Source organism: Equus quagga, chromosome 1, assembly GCF_021613505.1.
Source record: "Equus quagga isolate Etosha38 chromosome 1, UCLA_HA_Equagga_1.0, whole genome shotgun sequence".
NCBI lineage: Eukaryota > Metazoa > Chordata > Mammalia > Perissodactyla > Equidae > Equus > Equus quagga.
The window spans coordinates 131,297,548-131,316,823 of record NC_060267.1 but is presented as its reverse complement, the minus strand read 5'-3'; the positions used below and the strand labels follow the sequence as shown (position 1 = coordinate 131,316,823).

General features: G+C 41.9%; 1 protein-coding gene across 1 annotated transcript in view; it reads right to left on the bottom strand.

Moving 5' to 3' along the window:
* ERC2 (ELKS/RAB6-interacting/CAST family member 2) overlaps nt 1-19,276 on the bottom strand; it is a 703,663-nt gene that overhangs the window by 7,466 nt on the left and 676,921 nt on the right. The window contains exon 16 of the mRNA XM_046646460.1: nt 7,729-7,863. Within this exon, the coding sequence (XP_046502416.1) occupies nt 7,729-7,863 (135 nt within the window). The remainder of the gene's footprint in view (nt 1-7,728; nt 7,864-19,276) is intronic.

Below are 19,276 nucleotides of genomic sequence, written 5' to 3'. Positions count from 1 at the left end.
AGAAAAGAGCCAAGTAATCGCAAGAAAAAAAAAATTGTAACTATATGTGGTGATGAATGTTAACTTATTCTGGTAATCACTTCACAATATACACATATATCAAATCATTTTGTATGCCTAAAACTAATACAACGTTAAATGTCAATTATATCTCAATTTTTAATAATTAACTAATTAAGGGGAAAAAAGGCAAGTGACTCACAAGATTTATTTCAAAATGCATTCCAGCATATCTTTGGCTCTAATTCTGAAAGGCCTGGCCCAAGAGTGGGAACAGCTGAAATCTCTGAACCCTTCTCCCATCCAATAAACATCAGCCCAACAAGAGGTTTCTTCACGGGCTTTTGAATCTGAAGGCTTCATCCCTACATGAAGCCAAAACCCAGGGCTTCTTCCAAGAAGTGGGCCATGAAATTAGATTTGCAATGCAAAAAACCCTCTCACTCGGGCAAGCTGCAGGCATGCTAGCTTGGATGGGAAACTTATATTAAAAGCCTAAGACATGTAACTTTTCTTATTAGGTTACTGTCATGGGGAACTAAAAATTTCTGTGTTTTTGGCTGTTCTGAAACTATACTTTAGTAAGCTCTGATACGTGGTAGTTAATTTTTCTTCTATGTAGGAAACATAAAAACGTATTTACACACACATATATATGTATATATAATGTATATTCAAACATGCACTCAGGGGAAGTAAGGGAGAGAAATTTCTAGTTAAACATGATCTTGAGAAATTCTTCCATATGTGGAAAAGTCCTCAGCTCGTCTGACATATAGCGATACACACATATATACACAAAGGACACTATGTATACATTTATCCCACGTTCATTTAACCTCAAAACATAAAATAAATTCTTTTTTTTTCCTCCCTAAGCAAAAGCTAGGAATAACAACTCTATATACAGAATCCATCTTCTGGGGGCAATGGAGCAAGTTAAACCCCTCGTCTGTTTGTTCGAATTCAAAGGGCTGCACTTTGGCTAATCTGTTGGGGAAAGTGCAAGGAGAGCAGGGCATTAATCACAAGCCCGACCAGCGTTTCACGGAGAGGGGCGAGGGCGAGTGGGGAACCTGGGGCCTCGAGTTGGCTTTCTGAGCAGTAACAGGGCCCCGGAGGGGCTGCTGTGACCCTGCATTCTCCTGGTGGACAGTGAGACTCCACCGGCTCCTACTGACCAAACATAAAATGCTGCCTCCTGTCACCTGCCTCCAGCCACCACCTCAATGAGTGCCTGATTGTAGAGATGGCTGGAAATTCCCCTCCCATGGGAATGCTCTGCAGGACACTCCTGATTCTATCTGAGCCCAGGTACCCAAGGCTCAGGTGTGTGCAGCATGGACGGAGGTGGGAAGGTGAGAGGTCAAGAACGCTGTTTTTATTTTCTGAGCTAGCTCTACCTTACGGCTCTTTTGCCTGTAAGAAGAGTGGAGGGGGGACATGTTTTGGGACCAAAAATCTCAAAATCAAGGTAGCAAGTGTTACAGCTTCTTTGAAGTAGAGCACAGATGCAGTCAGCATGGGTGGGATCATTGGATGATATCTTAAAATACAGTCTGTATATCTGTCCTATGACCACTAGTTTGAAGAGATGGCCAAATTGAAGTCTGGATTCTTTAGTTATTTGATAGCTTATAGGAAAATGATACGTAGCTCAACCAGAAATCTATAGAAGTTTTTACTGGAAAATGGAAGAGGACATTCAGTGCTCTGAAATGTGTCTAGTGGTACAAACTCATGTCTCGCTGAGAGCCAACATGTGCCAGGACCACAGACTAACAAGGAGCAACAGACAAAGGACAAATGATCATTATTTACATCTGTAGACAGATTCTGGAAATTGCCGAGTGGAGTGGGTAATATTTAGGACTAGGGCAATCAGTTTTCTAGGAATAGATTAGTAGAGTGGACATCCTAAAGCAAAGGATGCAAAATGGAAAACTCAGCTTCTGTCACAGTAAGGTCACTATCTGAAAGTAATCCCAGAACCCTGGCTGCTCTGATGGCATCCCCTGGCCATCGTCTACTTTGCTCTGGGGGCCTGGTTTGTCCAGACCCTGTGTATGCAGAGGCTCATGAGTGAGTGAGCAATGGAATGTTGGTACTGGCCATCCGCTGCCAAGGGCCCTCTGTAACCTAGAGCAATTCCCCTCCCTCTCTGTGCCATGCTCTCCACTCCTTGAGCATCTCACTCTGGTGATTCCATGGCAGTGGAAGAATTGTAGGAAGCCACATTTTCCTTGCACAGGGACAGCAGGAATAGAGAAGAATAAAGAGGAACAGGTGAAATGGGGGAAAATGAAAGGAATAAAGCCACAAAACAGAAGAATGGAAATAAAGACAATGAAAGTTGGGACAAATAGAACTGATGAGATGACATTTTAATTCAACTTTGGAAAAAAAATCAAAATAGGATAAAATTTACTACACTTCAATGGGAAAGGGAACAGCACATTTACATTCTAGAAAAAGTTGATATTATAGCCATGCAACTATATTTAATATATATGGTTGCATAAATACATCCACACTGACACCCAAAGAGGTTTGCCACCAACGTACAACACTCTGAGACTCAGGCCCTCATCTTGGGCCTGTTGATTTTCAGGCGTGTGACTCTGGATAATTAACAACCTCTCTGAGCTCCAGTTTCTTTATCTGTCTCATGGGGATACTTTCATCTGCCTTTCCCATTTTTCAAAAGTACTATGGCAACAACTCATTCAACAAAGATTATCCAGTGCATACTGTGGGTCAGAGAGGTGTGAATGTGCTTTGCAATATGTAGCACAGACTATGAATATAACATAAAATTCAACCAAATTTTTCCATAGTCAATTTAATAAGTATTATGCCTTCATGCTCCTGGACTCTGTAGCCCTCCTTTAGAAGCAGGATTTCTATAAGTAAAATGTGAAATTTAAAATTTAAATGGGATCTGAAAGGCTTCAAGGCAGTCAAAATTCCTTGAGCTTTCCAACTCTTGTGAGTGAGCATTTCCATTCAAAGAAGGAGGGAGAGAGAGGAGAGGTAAGTTCTAGAAAGTGGCCACATATTCTGGGGTTTCTGGTCCAAAAATGTTTAGGCTTTTGCCATTTAGGTCCTTACAAATTAGAATCAGAGTGGCAGATGCTTTAACAAACGGAAGTGCATTTTGTACAAAAAAGCAGTGAGATCCAGGTCCTTAAAGACCCAAGACCCAGACACAAAAATGTGAGTCCTGAATGCCCGTGGGCAGCCTGAACAAGGCCTGGCATTTTGAGTTGGCTGGAGTGTAGACCTCACTCTGATACTGTGCTTTTTTTTTTTTTTAATCCACGGGGTTAATTCATACCTGGGAGCAATTGGAAGGACTTGTCTCAGGAAAATCTGACTTTTCCTGGGACAATAAAAATCATGTGATGTCTGGAAATATAAGTTAAAAGACTTGACATCCTTGATGCTACTTAAAGAAAATAAACGATACTGATGACAACAGGTAGAGAGGGCATTTAGGAGAAGTTGAATTACCACTTAGCTTTTCTAAAATCAGTTTTGGTGACTTCACTACAAATAAAATCACTAATGAGTCTCCAGCATGTTCCATTTATTCTTTGGTCTTCATTGTTTCACAAAGCTCACCAGCAGCCTGTGTCATAGGAATTATTTGTTGTCTACTCTTGTGCCCACTTCTTGGATTGAAAGATTTCCTAAGGTATTTCTGGGATTTGTCTGTATGTTCTACTTGGATATATTCAACGGCTATGTCCATCCTGAAGGTCACAGGCCACCAACTATTAACTGCCCCTTTCTCCAGTAGGGGTCTAGGCTGTTGGACTGCCAGGCCCCACTGACTTCCCTTATGTGTTCTCCAAATCCTCTCTTCCCTTCATCACATTCATTTTCAACCCATGAGGGGTTGCGTATTTACGATTATCCTTGCTTTTGGATCCTCATCCTTATAATGGCTCCCTTAGTTCAGATCTATTGGGCTTTGGTGGGATAACCATTCTCAGATGCTATAGGCTTTAAAAAGTTATCCCAAGAAATGAATGAAAGAGGCACTCCCATTTTTTGCTACGCAAAGCATGCAGGAACTTGCCTCAGAACTCTACATTCTGATGAAAAACACTGCTAGCAACGGGATCAGCTATGTTTTAAACTGGGTAGCCCCTTTCTTCACCTGATACTCTGAGAACAGTATTTCTCAGAGCACAGATGTTACTAGAAAAGAAAAAAAGATTCTATGATCAAATAAGTCTGGGAAATGCTGGATTAAATAAAATTGGAGAGCTTTCTTTCTTATATGACTTTTTAGATCCTTTGATCTGCTAATTGCACCAAGACTCTCCAAGATTGAGTTATAATATGCAGCACTTTCCCAAAATTCTTTGCCCACTGAATCTCTGTTTCAAGACTTTCCTCAGGGGACTAATGTTCTAAAAGTTACTTTAGGAAATGTTAGTCTAGACTTATAACTCTTGGATTCAGTTTCTCCTGAGGAGAAAACAGAAATCATAGAGAAGGAGAGAGGGACAGGGAAGAAATGGAAAAAGAATCTAATTCTGCAAGTACCTGGCAATACTTTAACTGAATTTCCTAAGGAAAAATGAGTTTCTCTGGAAAAGTAGAAAAGTGACTGATTTTTAAAAATATTTCTTTGTTTTCCTGTGTTCTGATCTCTTAATAAAGCTCAAGAGGCAAGATCGACATTTTGTAGCTCCTCTTGCAAAAGACATTGTTGGTCAACCCTCAGGGCTACAGGAAAGTTAGGGTTGGAAGGTTCATGGGAAGGGAATCAGGAATCCCTTGGAAAAGACCTTTCCCCATGAAGTCAGTCCAGTTAACATGGGTACATTATAGACATGTACTTTGAATCTCATCCAAATCAATCCATTATTCGGACTCTAATGTTATCACATACTGATACAAGGCTGTCACTTTCTCCTACGAAGTAGTTTCACTCCACACACATTAGTATGTATGCTTAAATAATTATTTGTAGAGTTTGTAATCAATTGGGAAAGATTTCCCACACTTTCGATGACTGTTAGATTTTGGACTTAGATTTATTACAATGCATATATTGATATAAAAGTTGTTGGTGATTATGAATTTCAAATCTCCAGTACAGGGGAGGGCATCATTGTCCTACACCTGGAAGACCTTGTCAAAAAGGCCAACCAGCCCAGGGGATCTAGCCATTTCCATCACTAGAGTCAACCTACTCATACCAGAGCTCCTTGCTTAACTCTCCTTCTCTAATCAAAAGAATGCAGCAAGAGAGCCTTATAGCCTTGCTGATTCCAGTTTAAAACCACAAAATTATCCCTCTGGTTTAGGGTATTTCTCTTTCACAATGAACCACACTGCAGAGTAAGATCCTAAGTCCATATGGGCCCCTAATTAAGTTATAACTATCTTTTATTTGTCTTGTTTTGATTGACATGATCTAGAAAAGAACTGAACAAGACATCAGATGACCTAGATTTTTGTCCTAGGACTAGAAAGCAAACTCCTTGTAGGTAGGTGTTCTGTCTTGTCCATCATGCTCTTCCCAAGCCCAGCATAGTGGCTGGCATGGAATATGTGCTCCAATTAGTACTAGCTGTGTGAGCAAATCACCAGCAGCAGGACTCTAGTCAGTTCAACCTCTTCCTCTAAGGGCCTGGACTTCTCATCTGTAGAAGGGAATGAGGCTATCTGCCCCTATGTCCATGAGTTGCCTGGAGTGGTCACTGAGATGAAGGATGTGAAATTGGAAGGCCATCACCATACTCTCAACAGTAGCAATGAGAAAGGTCTATCAGAAGGCTTTACGGCGTCTTAGCCAGACACTCCTCAAGGAACTGGAAGGGGACGCCCCCTGAGCAATGATTTCTGCCCTATGACAACCTCTAGTGTCAGTGGACAAACACTGGAGGGTCAGCCAAATAGGCAAGTACTCTAGTTTGTGATTAAAGATCTCTGCAAAGTAGCAGGAGACTTATTTGTGAGAAAGATCATTCACAAGGCAGGTAAGTTTGATCTTGTGCCCAATTTCAGGACATATTAGCATATGTGTCTCTGTGATGAAACAAGCCAGTTTGCTATCTCAGCAAGTCCTTGTGTGACCCACTCTCCCAATTTAGCTCCAAATTCTTCCTTCTACCCCATACCACTCTCTGTTCCTGTCTCTCTGGGGAAAAGCCAGGGTGGCCTTCCAGCACCAAAAAAACCAAACACCCCTCACAAGAGAAGGTCAAGGAGCAAAGGGCAGTGTATCAAAGATCAGGGACTATGAATGAGAATGAGGAGATTTAGTTAGCAGGATGCCAGGTACAATAGGGCAGAGGAGTGCAGGGAGGTGGTGATGGTAGTGAGGGATGAGAATTGAATAAATAAAACCAAATCAAACCAGTACCACAGACATCCAAGTTAATGACATAAAATTAATCTCTCTCTCCACTTTGCTGATTTCCAAATTGAGAACCATTTTAAGAGCTAATAACATGAACTGGTGCCCTTCTGCACTTGGCTTCAGAAATCAAGATTTCTGTGTGAACACCTTCTACAGTGTTGAGGTCTCTGAGGGCAAATGTTTCTGGGTACAAGGGTAGAGCCAAGCTGGGGTCAAGTGTCAGGGGCCCTCCTGTTTGGAGCTACCTCACTGCACAGCCCCAGGGAGCACTTCTTACATTATGTACTATATAAATGGCTCCCCCTGGAGTTGTACTTCTGGTAAAACATCTTGGGGACTCAGAATCTTAACTTCCTTGGGATGCTAGTCATATGAGGTGAAAAGGAAACAGAGCCATTTGAAAAAAAGTTTTAGGAGCATAATAAGAACCCCTTCCTCCAGCAAACAATTAAACCCCTCTTCACATAGGTAATTCCAATAAGCCCTCCCCTTACATATCAAGAAATATATAACAAAGGCATTCACACTTATCCAGATGATTATATCCCATTACCTATGGCCCCATCCCTCTTGAAATTTATTGTATAAGTTACATTAGGATCTTACACAAAAAAGTCATAATACAATAAAGGAGGAAATTCTGCTAATATTAACTATATTATCCTGCTGGTTTGCATTTAATTTCACAATTTCCAAGAAATTCACCTTCAAGAGTTTTAATACTAAACACTATAAATAGTTTTCGCATTTGGTGGGTGAATGCAAATATCACTGGAAATCACAGGAGGTTTGTGTTTTTGCCGATCCACCTTTTCACTTGCTCTCCTTAGTCAAGGGAGAAGATAGGGTCCAAATCAAATAAACCAGACTCCTTGACTTCACTGACTAAAATGTAAGCAAAACTGATTTCTCCTCATGCTATTTTGCCCGACTATTAATTTGCATCACTAAGGAATTTTCTAGGAAAGTGCTCAGCAAACTCAAAGCTTCTCTGGTTGCCAAGCTCATGGAAACAAAGTGCTTTCTCTTAAAACTTGAGAGAGACATTCCAAAGTAACCCACCATTAGATACTGAGCCAGCGATAGACTACATATCTATGAAAGAAGAAAGGAGGGGAGGAAAGAAAATGCATAACATAAACAAGAACAGACAAAACCTTAAAGAGGAAAGAGAAAGGAAAACATTTAGATTCCTTGAGTGATGGAAATAAATACCAAAGCTATTAGTTTCAGTTCAAAGAACGTATCACTTTATGCTGTTTATTATTTCTTGAGGATTATTTATTTTATCTTAAAATATCCAAAGGGTAAAAGGGGTCCTGGAGGTAAGCGGCAATGAAACTGACCTGGTCGGGAGAAGGCCTGTGATTGGAATGTTGCGACCTCCCAGGAGATCGGTGGTGGTGATGATGGTGGTGGTGGTGGTAATGGTGGTGGTCCTCATCGTAGTTGTCTGCCATCAGCTTCATTCTGTTCTGGGTCTGTGCAGAACAAAAACCAAAGAAGATTCCATCAGGAGCTAGAGGACGAGCCAAAGAGACTCAGGGAATAATTACAACACCTATAGGGTTCCCTTCATTCCTAATTCAGAAGTTTTCATGTTTGGTCAAACTGAAACTTAATAATGAATGCACCATGCCATTAGCTTTGGTGAAAGAGGATCTGCCACATCCTTGAAGCTATTGTGTTCTCAGATCTACACTGGTAGCTCTTAGTGTACTGCCCCCATGTGATTTAAAAGGGAAGAAATGAACACATCCTAAGGTGCTTAAGCTTGCAATCACAAACTGCCAACAATCACATCCTACACTCTGGAGCAAGCGAGAGAAGGAAGCCCTGAATGAAAAGATGGCAAAGCGCTGAGTGGAGACACAGAACTACAGACAAACAATGGTCTCGCGAGACAAGGCAACGAAATCCACTCAAAGCTGCCAAATGCAAAAATACCAGTGGAGATGGTTTGTTGCTATGATGACTTCTGGCGAAAGAGCTGTCAATGGAGATTTTAATTGATATTGTTCTTTGAAGAAATTGAGCAAAAGGAGCAAAGACAATGGAGAAGAACTGACTACTCTAATTTAAATCCCGCTATGTTTGTCACATGAGGCAACTAGGTGTCGTGGTTAAACCCTCTGGGCCATAGAACTGTATTGTTTTATTACACAGAGCAAGAAACAGACCAGCGATGAATTGACCCAACAGGGTCACAGAACCTAGAAAAATGCCTAAAGACCACAGAAAAAGGCAGATAAAAATATCCAGCCCAGAAAGCCAGGAAATGTGGAGCCTACAAGTATGAGTTAGGGGATAAGACTGTCTGGATTCAAGTCCTACTCCACCTCTTTGCTGGTTATGTGGTCTTCTGAGAGTTAACTATTTCTAAGCTTCAATTTCCTCAACTCTAACAAGGGAGCAATGATGCCCTCCCTCCGTGCCATCGCTGTGAGGAGTAAGTGATATGACAGACTTCAAGTGTCGGTTCAGGACCTGACACACAATGGGCTCACAAGTCAAATGCTGTCATTACTATTATTGTTGTTGTTATTTACTGTAAGAAACTTCTCCTTCTTAATACATGCTGTTTACCTTGCCTGCAAGGCCTCCCCCAGCCGCCTTCCCTTCCCTCTAACTTCTGTGTCTGGCTAACTCACAGTCTTTTCCTGACTCTACCCTTGAGGCTGGCTGACATGTGCCGCTTGCTTAGCCTCGCTCCATGACCACGGATTTATCTGTTCATCTGTCAGTAGACTTGGGGCTGTTTCTTTCATTTGCTTCTCCCCAGAATCTAGCATGGGGCCTAGCAGATGTTGATACACTAAGCACGTTGCTGCAATAAGTGACTGAAAGAAAGAAGGGGCCATGATTTTGAGGGATGCTGCCATTGTGGAGGCGAGCTGCACTTTTGTTTTCAGCCAGGGAAGGTCACTGAGAGTTGAGGACACATCTTGAGTTGCCATAACAATCCCACTGGTGGCTTGAGATGACAACAAGCCATCAGCACTTTAAGAGAGCTGGAAGTCAGGGGCTGGCAGAGCCTCTGGTCAGTTGGAATTTTATTATGTAACATAAATAATACTCTGATAATAATTTTGGACCTAACATAGCGTATCCTTACAGTATTTTTCACATAGTCAAACTTATTCTGAAGACTTTCCTGGGAAAAATTATTACTATTCTCATTTGCAGCTAGAAAATCAAGGCATAGATTTCAGACCCCAGAATCTCTTCCTTGACATAGAACATAGAGATTTTCTGGGTCTTCCAATTCTCCAATCTCTAGGCTTTTCTCTTTGCCATGCTACTAGCAAAAAAGGCAAGCAGCTAAACAGGTAGAAATAGCTTTCCCATAAATGCTTCGGTTCTCTTAAGTTTTGGAAACACCTCACAACCCAATTCTACCTGCCAGAGGATGTCTCAATGATTGACTCACTCCATTTTAAAAAATGTGTACAATACTTGAGGCCCCAGAGTGACTGTAAAAAAAATGCATGTATATGGATGAAAATAATAAAAATAGAGGGAAAGATCCACCTAAAAATGAAATAAAACATCCCAGGCAACCTTTGGCAGCTGATAGCATTTCCATCCTTCACTTGTCCACTTAAAGTGTCAGAAGACCCAATGAAGAAGTTATGCCTTGTGAAAGAGAGCAGGTCAGTGGAGCTGTTGCTGACCAAGTGCTGAGACTCCCCTTCTTCAGTCTGCCCTTGAATATGAGATTCTGAAATTCAGTGTTCACACCTAAAATTCCAGTATTGTCAGGAGCCTGTACTTTTGAACTTGTGAACTAATAAATCTGGAATTGTTTCTTCTAACAGAATTCTGAGAGCCTGAAGGGAGCTGTAAGATCTGCTATCATCAAGAAGGAAGGGACTCACCCAAGAATGAACGATGAAGCCTAAATGAACAAATAATAACTCTGCTATTGTAAACATCATAACGTCCTTATCCTTTGGGGAAGCTCCTGTGATTTTATGAGATTATTTTCTTACCAGCGACAAGCCTAAAGTTCCCTACCTTTGAACTGTATCCCATAAAAGAATGTACAAGCTAAACAAGATGCTATATGCAGTCCTAAATGCGTCTGCTGAAATGAGGTGTTGGAGAGTAGGCATGTCATGGGATAAAGACTGTAAATGAATGATGTCATCTTTCCAATTTGGTGCTGAAATATAAATAAACCACATTGTTCATGTGAATACCAGATCTGGGGGAAATGTACACAGAGCAATTGTGAGCGGAAGAGGCTTCTTTTGATTAGTCTGGGCTGGAAGAGAAGAGTGTGAAACGGAGATGAAAAATGAGAGTTTGGCCTGATACTCTAGACCAGTTTTATTTATCTTGCTTGTAACATATCCCCTAAACTGTGACCGATTTCTTACAGGCTGGTTGCTAGTTTTCCCTTCTATAAAAATGTTTGACCAATCCTGCTCGCTTAATCGTCAGTTGATCTCTTCTAATTTTTTTTTTAAGTCTACAATACCTATCCCCATCTCTGCCCAATTATATTGGTTTCCTAACACACCAAGAATGGTCTGGAAGGACAGGAAGCCATGAATAAGACTCCCTAAAGGTTGATGGAAGAAAAAGTGCAGAAAATTGGAACAAGGATTGGAACAAGGATACTATTTGTTCAAATCACTCCAGACATGTTTACCAGGTGATTCCACGTGTAATGGCTCATATCCCTGTAGCCATCAGATACACGAGGTGCCCACCACAAAGCCTTAAACAGCAAATCCTCTGGGCAGTCATAACTGAAATCCCAGGAAAACTAATATCGAGTTGGAGAGGGATGGCTTTCCACAGCGCTGCACTGGGGAACTCGTGGACTCACTTAGCAATTCACTGAAGCCCCTTTTTATTTCCTTTTCAGTGTCTACCAAACTGCTGACCTGACACTTTCGCCTTTGGCTAACCGTGTTATATTCATTTTACTATATTATGTCATGACTGCTGAGGCAAATCTAATCAGATTTCATTTTCTACTTCCTCTTTCTTCCAGGCGCCACCTTATTTCTCTAGGGCAATAGGCTCCCAACAGCTCTCCTGCTGCACTCTTGCCTCCCATTGAACACAATCCACAGCCTGAGTGACATCAGACCCCTGCAAGTCCCTGGCTTCAAGTTCCTCAGAGGCTCTCTACTGCCCTCAGGAAAATAGCCCCTGCTCCTCCACACTTTGCAGGCTTCTGAGAGGTAACTGCTGTCCCCCTCCGAGTCTCATGTCTCATCCCCCCCGCCCTCTCCCTGGCCCTGGGACACGCTGCTCTCTGTTCCTGTCATGTCCTTCATCGTCTTCCCCTTTACCTGAACTATACCCATTAGTTCCTCTGGTCTTAGCTTCAATAACATTACCTCCAGAAATGCCTTCCCTAAGCCCACCTTAGAAGGATTTAAGTGCTCTTCCACTGCCTTCCCCAGAATCCTGTACCCAGCCCCAGCCCCAGCCCCGTTCCATCACAGCACTTACCTCAATGAATGGTAAATAATCATGTGATTTCTTGGCTTTCTGCACCACTAGGTTGAAATTCTCTTGAGGGAAGCATTATATCTGAATTACCTTTATACTCACCATATAGCACAGAATCTGGTATATAAGTAGTAAGTAAATGTGTGTTGAATAAATGTATGACTGTATGAAGGAATGCATGGAAAAGGTATACGCTACTTTGGAACAGATGAAAGGGAAAAATACACAACCGGCGTCTGTGATGAGTCAGTTGAATACATAATTCTTCAGGTGGTAGTTTAACTCCTCCTGTTGAGTACTTGCTCTTGCTTGTTGTTCTCGCGAGTAGGGAGAGCAGGATAAATGTATAGTTTTGGAGCTGTTGGAAAAAGTCAAACTGATCTTCTTCAAGAAATACTCCATTCCTTAGTAAAATGGACCCAGTGAAATACCTCACCATGTCCCCAGTTACTCACCTCATTAAGAATAGAGGGTGTTTGGGTGTTATGAGGTTCATTTCCTTACTATCCCCTAGCTTTTGGAAGAGCAAGGGCCCTTAGAATACTTTTGTGAGCACCAGAAGTCAACCATGGAAAACCGAAACTTTATCCATTAACTAAAATCCCTGATGAACACCATCTGTGAAAAGGTGCCATATACTTCGTCTCTCTTGACATTTCTGAAGAGTTTATCCAAGGAGCTCTTGAAACAAAACGAAAATCCTTGATTGACTAGTAATAGACTCAATAGCTTAATGGCAATATGTAGCTATAAAAGGGTAATATTAAAACTGCCTTTAAAAATATTTTAGCAAGGTGGCAATAACGAACTATGCTTTGATCAGTCATCTGGATCAAGTTAACAATAAAACCTTCATGAATATGGTTTAAATAAGAAAAAAATATACTAAGATTTGTTGCTATGGGATATGGAGATAATACCATACAATAGCAATTATACTTTCTTCTACCAGGTTTTCCTTTCTTCCTCTTTCCCGCCAGACAAATCCAAAATAGTTCAGCACTCTTCTACTGGTCCTGTTTCTGCCAAATCAGAGCAAGGTCAACAGTTCTTGTCTCCAAGGAAAAGATGGAGAAACTAGATAACAACTGGACAGTGAGGAGGAGAGAGATTTCCTGAACATTCACCAGGACCACATGGCAATGAATCATAACCGAGTGGGCTCTAGGTTCCAATGCTCAGGTCAATATTGAAGGACAAAACAAAGCAGGAGGATGAAGAAGCCATTAGGAGAATATGCCACATTGGGGAACCTTATGGGAGTAAGTAAGAATCAGTGATGGGAAGGCTTCTACTCTGGATATTGTACAGAAATTCATTCAACACTTACCAAAGTTTTGCAATCACAAAGACAAGTACGATTATGTGCCAGGATAAAGGTTTGACCAGTATACTGTCATTGAATCCTTGCTCTTGAGATAGCTACTCTTATGAGCGCTCTTTTACAGATGAGGAAACCAAGCCCATAGTAGCTCAGCTAGTGAGTGGAGGAACAGGACTTAAACCCAGGTTTCTGACTCCACAGTCCTGTGGTAGTGATATGAAGGGTAAGGTTTCAGGCCAGATGCAGGAGACAAAGCAAAGACAAATAAGACATGAGGAATCAGGGGACTGACGATATAACAGAAAATGGGAAAGAAAACAAGAGAGAATAGATAGGTTTACACGAATGTCCAGAAGCAGGAGAAATCCTCTAGCTAAGATGCCCTCGAGCTAAGAATTGAAAGTGGGCGTGGATATGGTATACAGAAGGGTGGGCTGGGAGATTTCATGGTAAACTCACCCCCTAATCACCTTGAGAGGAAAAATAGGTTTATGAGGGGATCTGAAACCCATGACATGAGGTGTGTATGCATGTGTGTGTACGTGCGTGTGTGTGTGTGTGTGTGTGTATCGCTTTCCTCATTCCTTTATTGGATGTGGAGAAAACAGGAAACATATTTGAGATCATAATTCACTATCTTATTTCTCAGAAGAACTTATCAACTTGGGGTATTCTTGAAGGAATTTAAGACAGAGCCACAGACATACGTTCACACGTGTCAAACTATGGCATCTCTGGGAAAATGGGCTGGGCTCTGGGCATCTATCTATTTACAAATATCTGCACAATCCACCGCTACAGCATCAGTCTTGCCTTGAAAACTGGTGTGAACTCCCCCAACTCATTCAGCTGATCAGTCCTTCCTGCCATTCATCTGCAGCCAAACAGAACACTGATGAGAATCTCTCTCCCAACCTTCTGAAGGCATCTCCCTCAGTCCTTATTTATAGACAGAAAATTAGTAGGTCACCATGGAGGGTTTGGCTGCTACTTTTGTACCTACTCATTAAGTATCTTTTATATTTTATTTTTAATTGTTATAGAGAATGTCAGTGCCCCTCCCATATCCTCTTGTTCCACACTGGAGGTCACTTGCAGCTTGGATGGACAGTCCTGGGTGAGCTTCTGGCTTCCCACCTCAAGCCCCTGCACCTCTCTCTGTCTGAGGTATTCTTCTGGCCACAGGAGCAAGTTTGGCCTGGGAACAGGGCAGACCAGAAATGCTGGGGATCTCATGCCCTTAGAACAACCTTCGATCTATGTGGTAGGGAGATGATGGATAAATAACCAGCATCTTGGCTCCTTAGTGGGACAACACTATGGTGCGTTCAAGAATCTCTCAGTAGGTCTCCAGTAGGATGCAGCCCTGGTTGACAATAGTGGGACACCAACCATTAATGCACCTTTATTGGCCTTTTCACTTCCCTGTCTCACTTTTCCATTTTCTCACCATGTACTTCTTGGGATCATGTTCCAAATAAACTACCTGCACCAAATCTTTGTCTCTGTTTTTGTGGGAATTCCAGCAAAGACCCTGTTGAATGATTAACAAGTCTGTATCTAACTCTGGCACAGGACTAACGTTCCTGTGACTACGAGGCCTTTCCATAGCCAGGTCTGGAGATTTCTCATCACCTAGGGAGATAGATATCTCACTTTCCTTAGGGAAGTAACGTACGCCTGGTACTAATTCTATTTCTGCCAAATATTCACTCTGAGACTCAGACTGAATCACTTTTCCATGAGTCTCAGTTCCTATATGTATAAAATAAGTGAGATAGGGAAGAATGTCTTCAGCACGAACCAAACTCCACATGGACAGATGCTGATCTGCTGTTCTTATTCCTAATGGCACTTTCATGCAGTTTTTCTTCTAAAATCAGGGAAGCGAAATTATTCTGGTAAACTACTTCGTGCTGCCACCTTAGGAACCTGAGGAAGTCCCAAGAGGTTATAGACAATGATTGTAGCTGGGAACATCATCACCTCCATTCTATTACCAGCCAATTCAGCCCATCAGGGGAGAATTATTTACAGACAAGAGTACTATGTACTCTGCTGATAATGTGGAGATTAGGATCCTTAATAATGGCAGAAAGAAGACTGACACTGTGAGATGGAGCCACCTGTATACATCAACGGTAACAACCAATGCTTACCTCGCCCTTGCTATGTGCTGAGCATAGCGCTTTGCTGTTGCTATCTCATTTAGTCAGTCACACCAACTCTATGATGTAGGCTGAAGGGGAAGCCGTATTCAAAATCTTTAATAGCTGCCATGACAAGGGCAGAAACCCATTAGAACCAAGAGTGATTCAAATGCACATAACCTGAATGTTTGCCCTCATAGAGGTTGTTATCATCCCCACTTTACAGATGAATAAACTGTGGCTCAGACAGACTAAGAACCTTAACCAGGGTCACACAACTGGTACATCTAGGACCAGAGATTCCTAAGTAACCACTGCACCCTACTGCTCAGATCCATGAGGACTGACACCTACATTAAAGAAAAAACAATCAAGATTGATCTGGACATGGGCTCCAACTCTCTGGACATTGACTCTAATCTCAGCTCAGAAGAGAAGCAGCTAACTTTTGATTTTAGAGTTCTCTGTGAAATGGATGAAACTCAGGCACATTATAAAATCTTGATCAAATCCCAAAGGAGTCCGTGTTGCTGACCAACTCTAATAGAAATTCAAAAGTCATTGTCTACAATCCACACTAATTTTTAATGCTTCAACCAAGGAGACAGTTTCGAATCTAGGTTAACACATTAGCAACTGCAGGCAGCTAGGGAATTTCTAACATCCTGAGCACCTTTGGAGGTGGTGGGATCTGGGGGAAGGGGAAGGCCCTGGAAGTTTCCACCACAAAGTTACTTAGTTAAGCGCAGGTCTGTTTAATTAAGTAGTGGGCAGCACATGCTATACTTAGCTTTTAAACACTTGTAAAGTCCTCTTCATTCATTTATCTTACTTGTCACTGACAAGCTCTTCAAGGACTGTAACAGTATGCAGAGCATGAAGAGCCTGGGTAAACAACGCATATTTTATGTGGAGTCTAAACCGTTTCAACTCAGAGAGTCAATAGAGGGTCTCCGAAAAAACCCCAGACTCTCCTACTAAGGACGCATTCTGGGCACGGTCTATTATGAGTTTCTTTAGAAAGTAAGTTTCAAAATCAAATCCCAATTTTTAACTAAAAAGAAAAAAAGGGAGGCTGGGAAGAAAGAAAGAGAGGAGAGAAGGAAGGGAGGAAGGAGGGTGGGAGGGGAGAGAGAAGGAAGGAAGAGAGAGAGAGAAGAAAGAAGAAAGAAGAGAAGAAAGGAGGGAAGAAAGAAAAAGAGAAGGCTGTTTGCAGGCGTTGGAATTCAGACTAAAACTCTGCGGACGACGGAGGTAAAGGTCTTCACTCAGTTCATACACTCAACAAACATTTATGGTCACTGGCAGAACTGGCGTCACCAAATCGTCTCCTCAACGAATGAATTTTAAAAAATACGCCTCAGGGTACGGCCTAACAGAGTTGAACAATAGACTGGAAACTGAGAGTGTGAATGACTCTTCAGGAGAACTGAAGAGGCTGAATAATCCAGCAGCATCTCAGGAAAGGACAAAGAGAGTCTTCCACAGAAAGGGCTAAGAAAAGATGTGTCCACATACCTGGGGATATGGAAGATGATTCACAGGGAGTAAATGGACTTTTTAACAGTAATGGATTTACTTTAAAATGTATTTGAATAAATTATAACAAGCACATCGAACAGAGAATTCATAGAAATTGTGATAGGACATGGAAAACATTGTAAAGGTGGTTCTCAAAATGACTGAAGCTTGGGGCACCCTCATCAGAAGGAAAGAGCAAAGCGACGGAGAATGGACTGGGTTGCACACAGCAGAGACGAGAAATTCGGAGCAGCCCAGAGAGAACAAATGCATCCTGAAGAACTGTCAGAGGACAGAACCACATTCTCCTATGGGCGCTTTTGATCTCAGCGCAGAAATGGGAGCAAATGAAATCCGGGCCTGCTCCAGTTCTGAAGCTGAGTGGAAGGGCGTAAACCCAAGACCTCCTCCGCACCTCACCCCCTTCAAAACAAAACAAATGGCAACAAAAGGGGAGAGAAGGGAGGGTGTGAGCAATGTAAAACATGTGGTGGGGCTGCTGGCCGGCGCGGAGCACAGAGAGAACCCCAGGGAGAGGGGTGGTGAGACGAGGAGGAGAAGTTTGGCAGGGCCACTGGGGCCTGGCAGCCGAGAGTGAGAGGAAGGCAGAGGGAGAGACAGCTAGGGCCTTGGACAGAGAACAAACCCCTCTCCCCAGCTGGTCTCACACTTGGGTAAAACAACTGGAGGAAATGTAAACATGCTCATTAGTAGTTTTCCAATCAGTTGAAAAACAAATGGGAAGAGGGAAATGGCAGTGGAGTGTCCCAAATACCAAATCTATGAAACATTCACTCCAGCGTTTATCTTCCCGTTGGGTTGCTTGCTGAGCAGTTCTCCTTCTGTTTGGATTTCAGGGTCCTTACCAGCTTTATATGGGATACTCTGAACGTCCCCTAACTAGGACCAATTTAGCTCAACAAGGAAGGAGAATCTGAGTCACAAATTCCACTCTGGATAGAAGGTCTCCATGGGGCCCCAGAGACACACAAACTAGACAGGCATATCATTCGCAGGTCCCCTCACGTGCCCCTCCAAGCTCATACTCCCCCAGCACACAAATATGAAAACTCGTCTATAACCACCACCTCTTCTCCTGTGAAAACTTACCCACAAAGAAGAGGCAAAGTGGAACTTCTGGGTTTGTGTATCTGACAGAAATCCAATTTCCAGAAAGGACGAAATTATGTTCTCATTTCATCTAGAAATGCCCAGGGTGTCGAATCATGCTGGGTCTTTTTTTTTTTTTCCCCTAACACATCAGATTAAATTCAACAAATGTATACATTTTGAAAATCGATTTCTCTTAGTCACCTGTTTAAGGCAGAATCCAAAGAGCCTGATTTTCTATGACCCTGCAGTTGAAATAGCATAAGGACAAAAATATCCAAATGCGTTTATACCAAATCTAAACAAAAAGAGATATTAAAGTACATAACTAATATTTCTTCGTAACACTAGTAGGTGGGTAACTGGAAAGCTGAGGTGATCTTCTTGAAGACTCTAGAGAATTTCAGGAGCTATCTCAAATCTCTCTCCTACAAATGAGGCCTTGCTAGAATAATTTAGGTTCATGCAATGTTAGTGCTAGGCCACACCTTAAATCAACGAATCCAACTTCACTATTTTACAGAAGGGGAGACTGTGGTTCCAAGAGGTTGAAGGTTAGTCACTCACAAAAGCGGGACAAAGCTCTAGAATACTTGACTGCTGGCCTCAGGTCCTTCCTCTGCCCCTGGCCCCCTCTCATTTGATTTGCATGTGTAGACAAGTCCATCACGCCCATGACCAGTAAGACCACAGGCCCACCTCATGTCTTTTGTTTTGCATTCCAAAGTAACTTGCTGTTAATTTCCATTCTTGCAGTCTGAACAGCATCAAACACCTAATCATTTTGGTCTCAATACCTACAGACAGGTTAAGGAACTTTTCCATTTTCTTTGAGATGTGACCCTTAGTTCTCTAGCAGAACTATTGAATTAGCTTTGTAATGTTTTCTTTTCTATAAGAGCTATAAGTTTTTTTTTTTATCATATAAAGCATACATGCTAGCTATGAAAAATTAAAAAGTACAAAAGAGTTTATAAGCAGAAAAGTAATATTTCTCTTTCCCCATCCCAACATCACTACTCCCACTGTTAAAGTTTTTTGCCAGTTTTTCCAGAAAATTTTTATACATATTGCAAGCACAGGCACATGCACATACCCTTTAAAAATAAAATGTCCAATATGTCTTGACCATCCTTCCAGGTCAAGGTCATGTAAAGCTACCTCATTTTTAATGGTTATATTTTATTCCATTCTATTCATGTACTTCTATTTACTAGTCCTCTATTGACGTACTAAAATAGCAGGAGGGAATTCTTGTTTGTTCAAAGATGTAACCCAAGCACCTAAAACATGGCCTGGCACACAGTGGGCACAGTA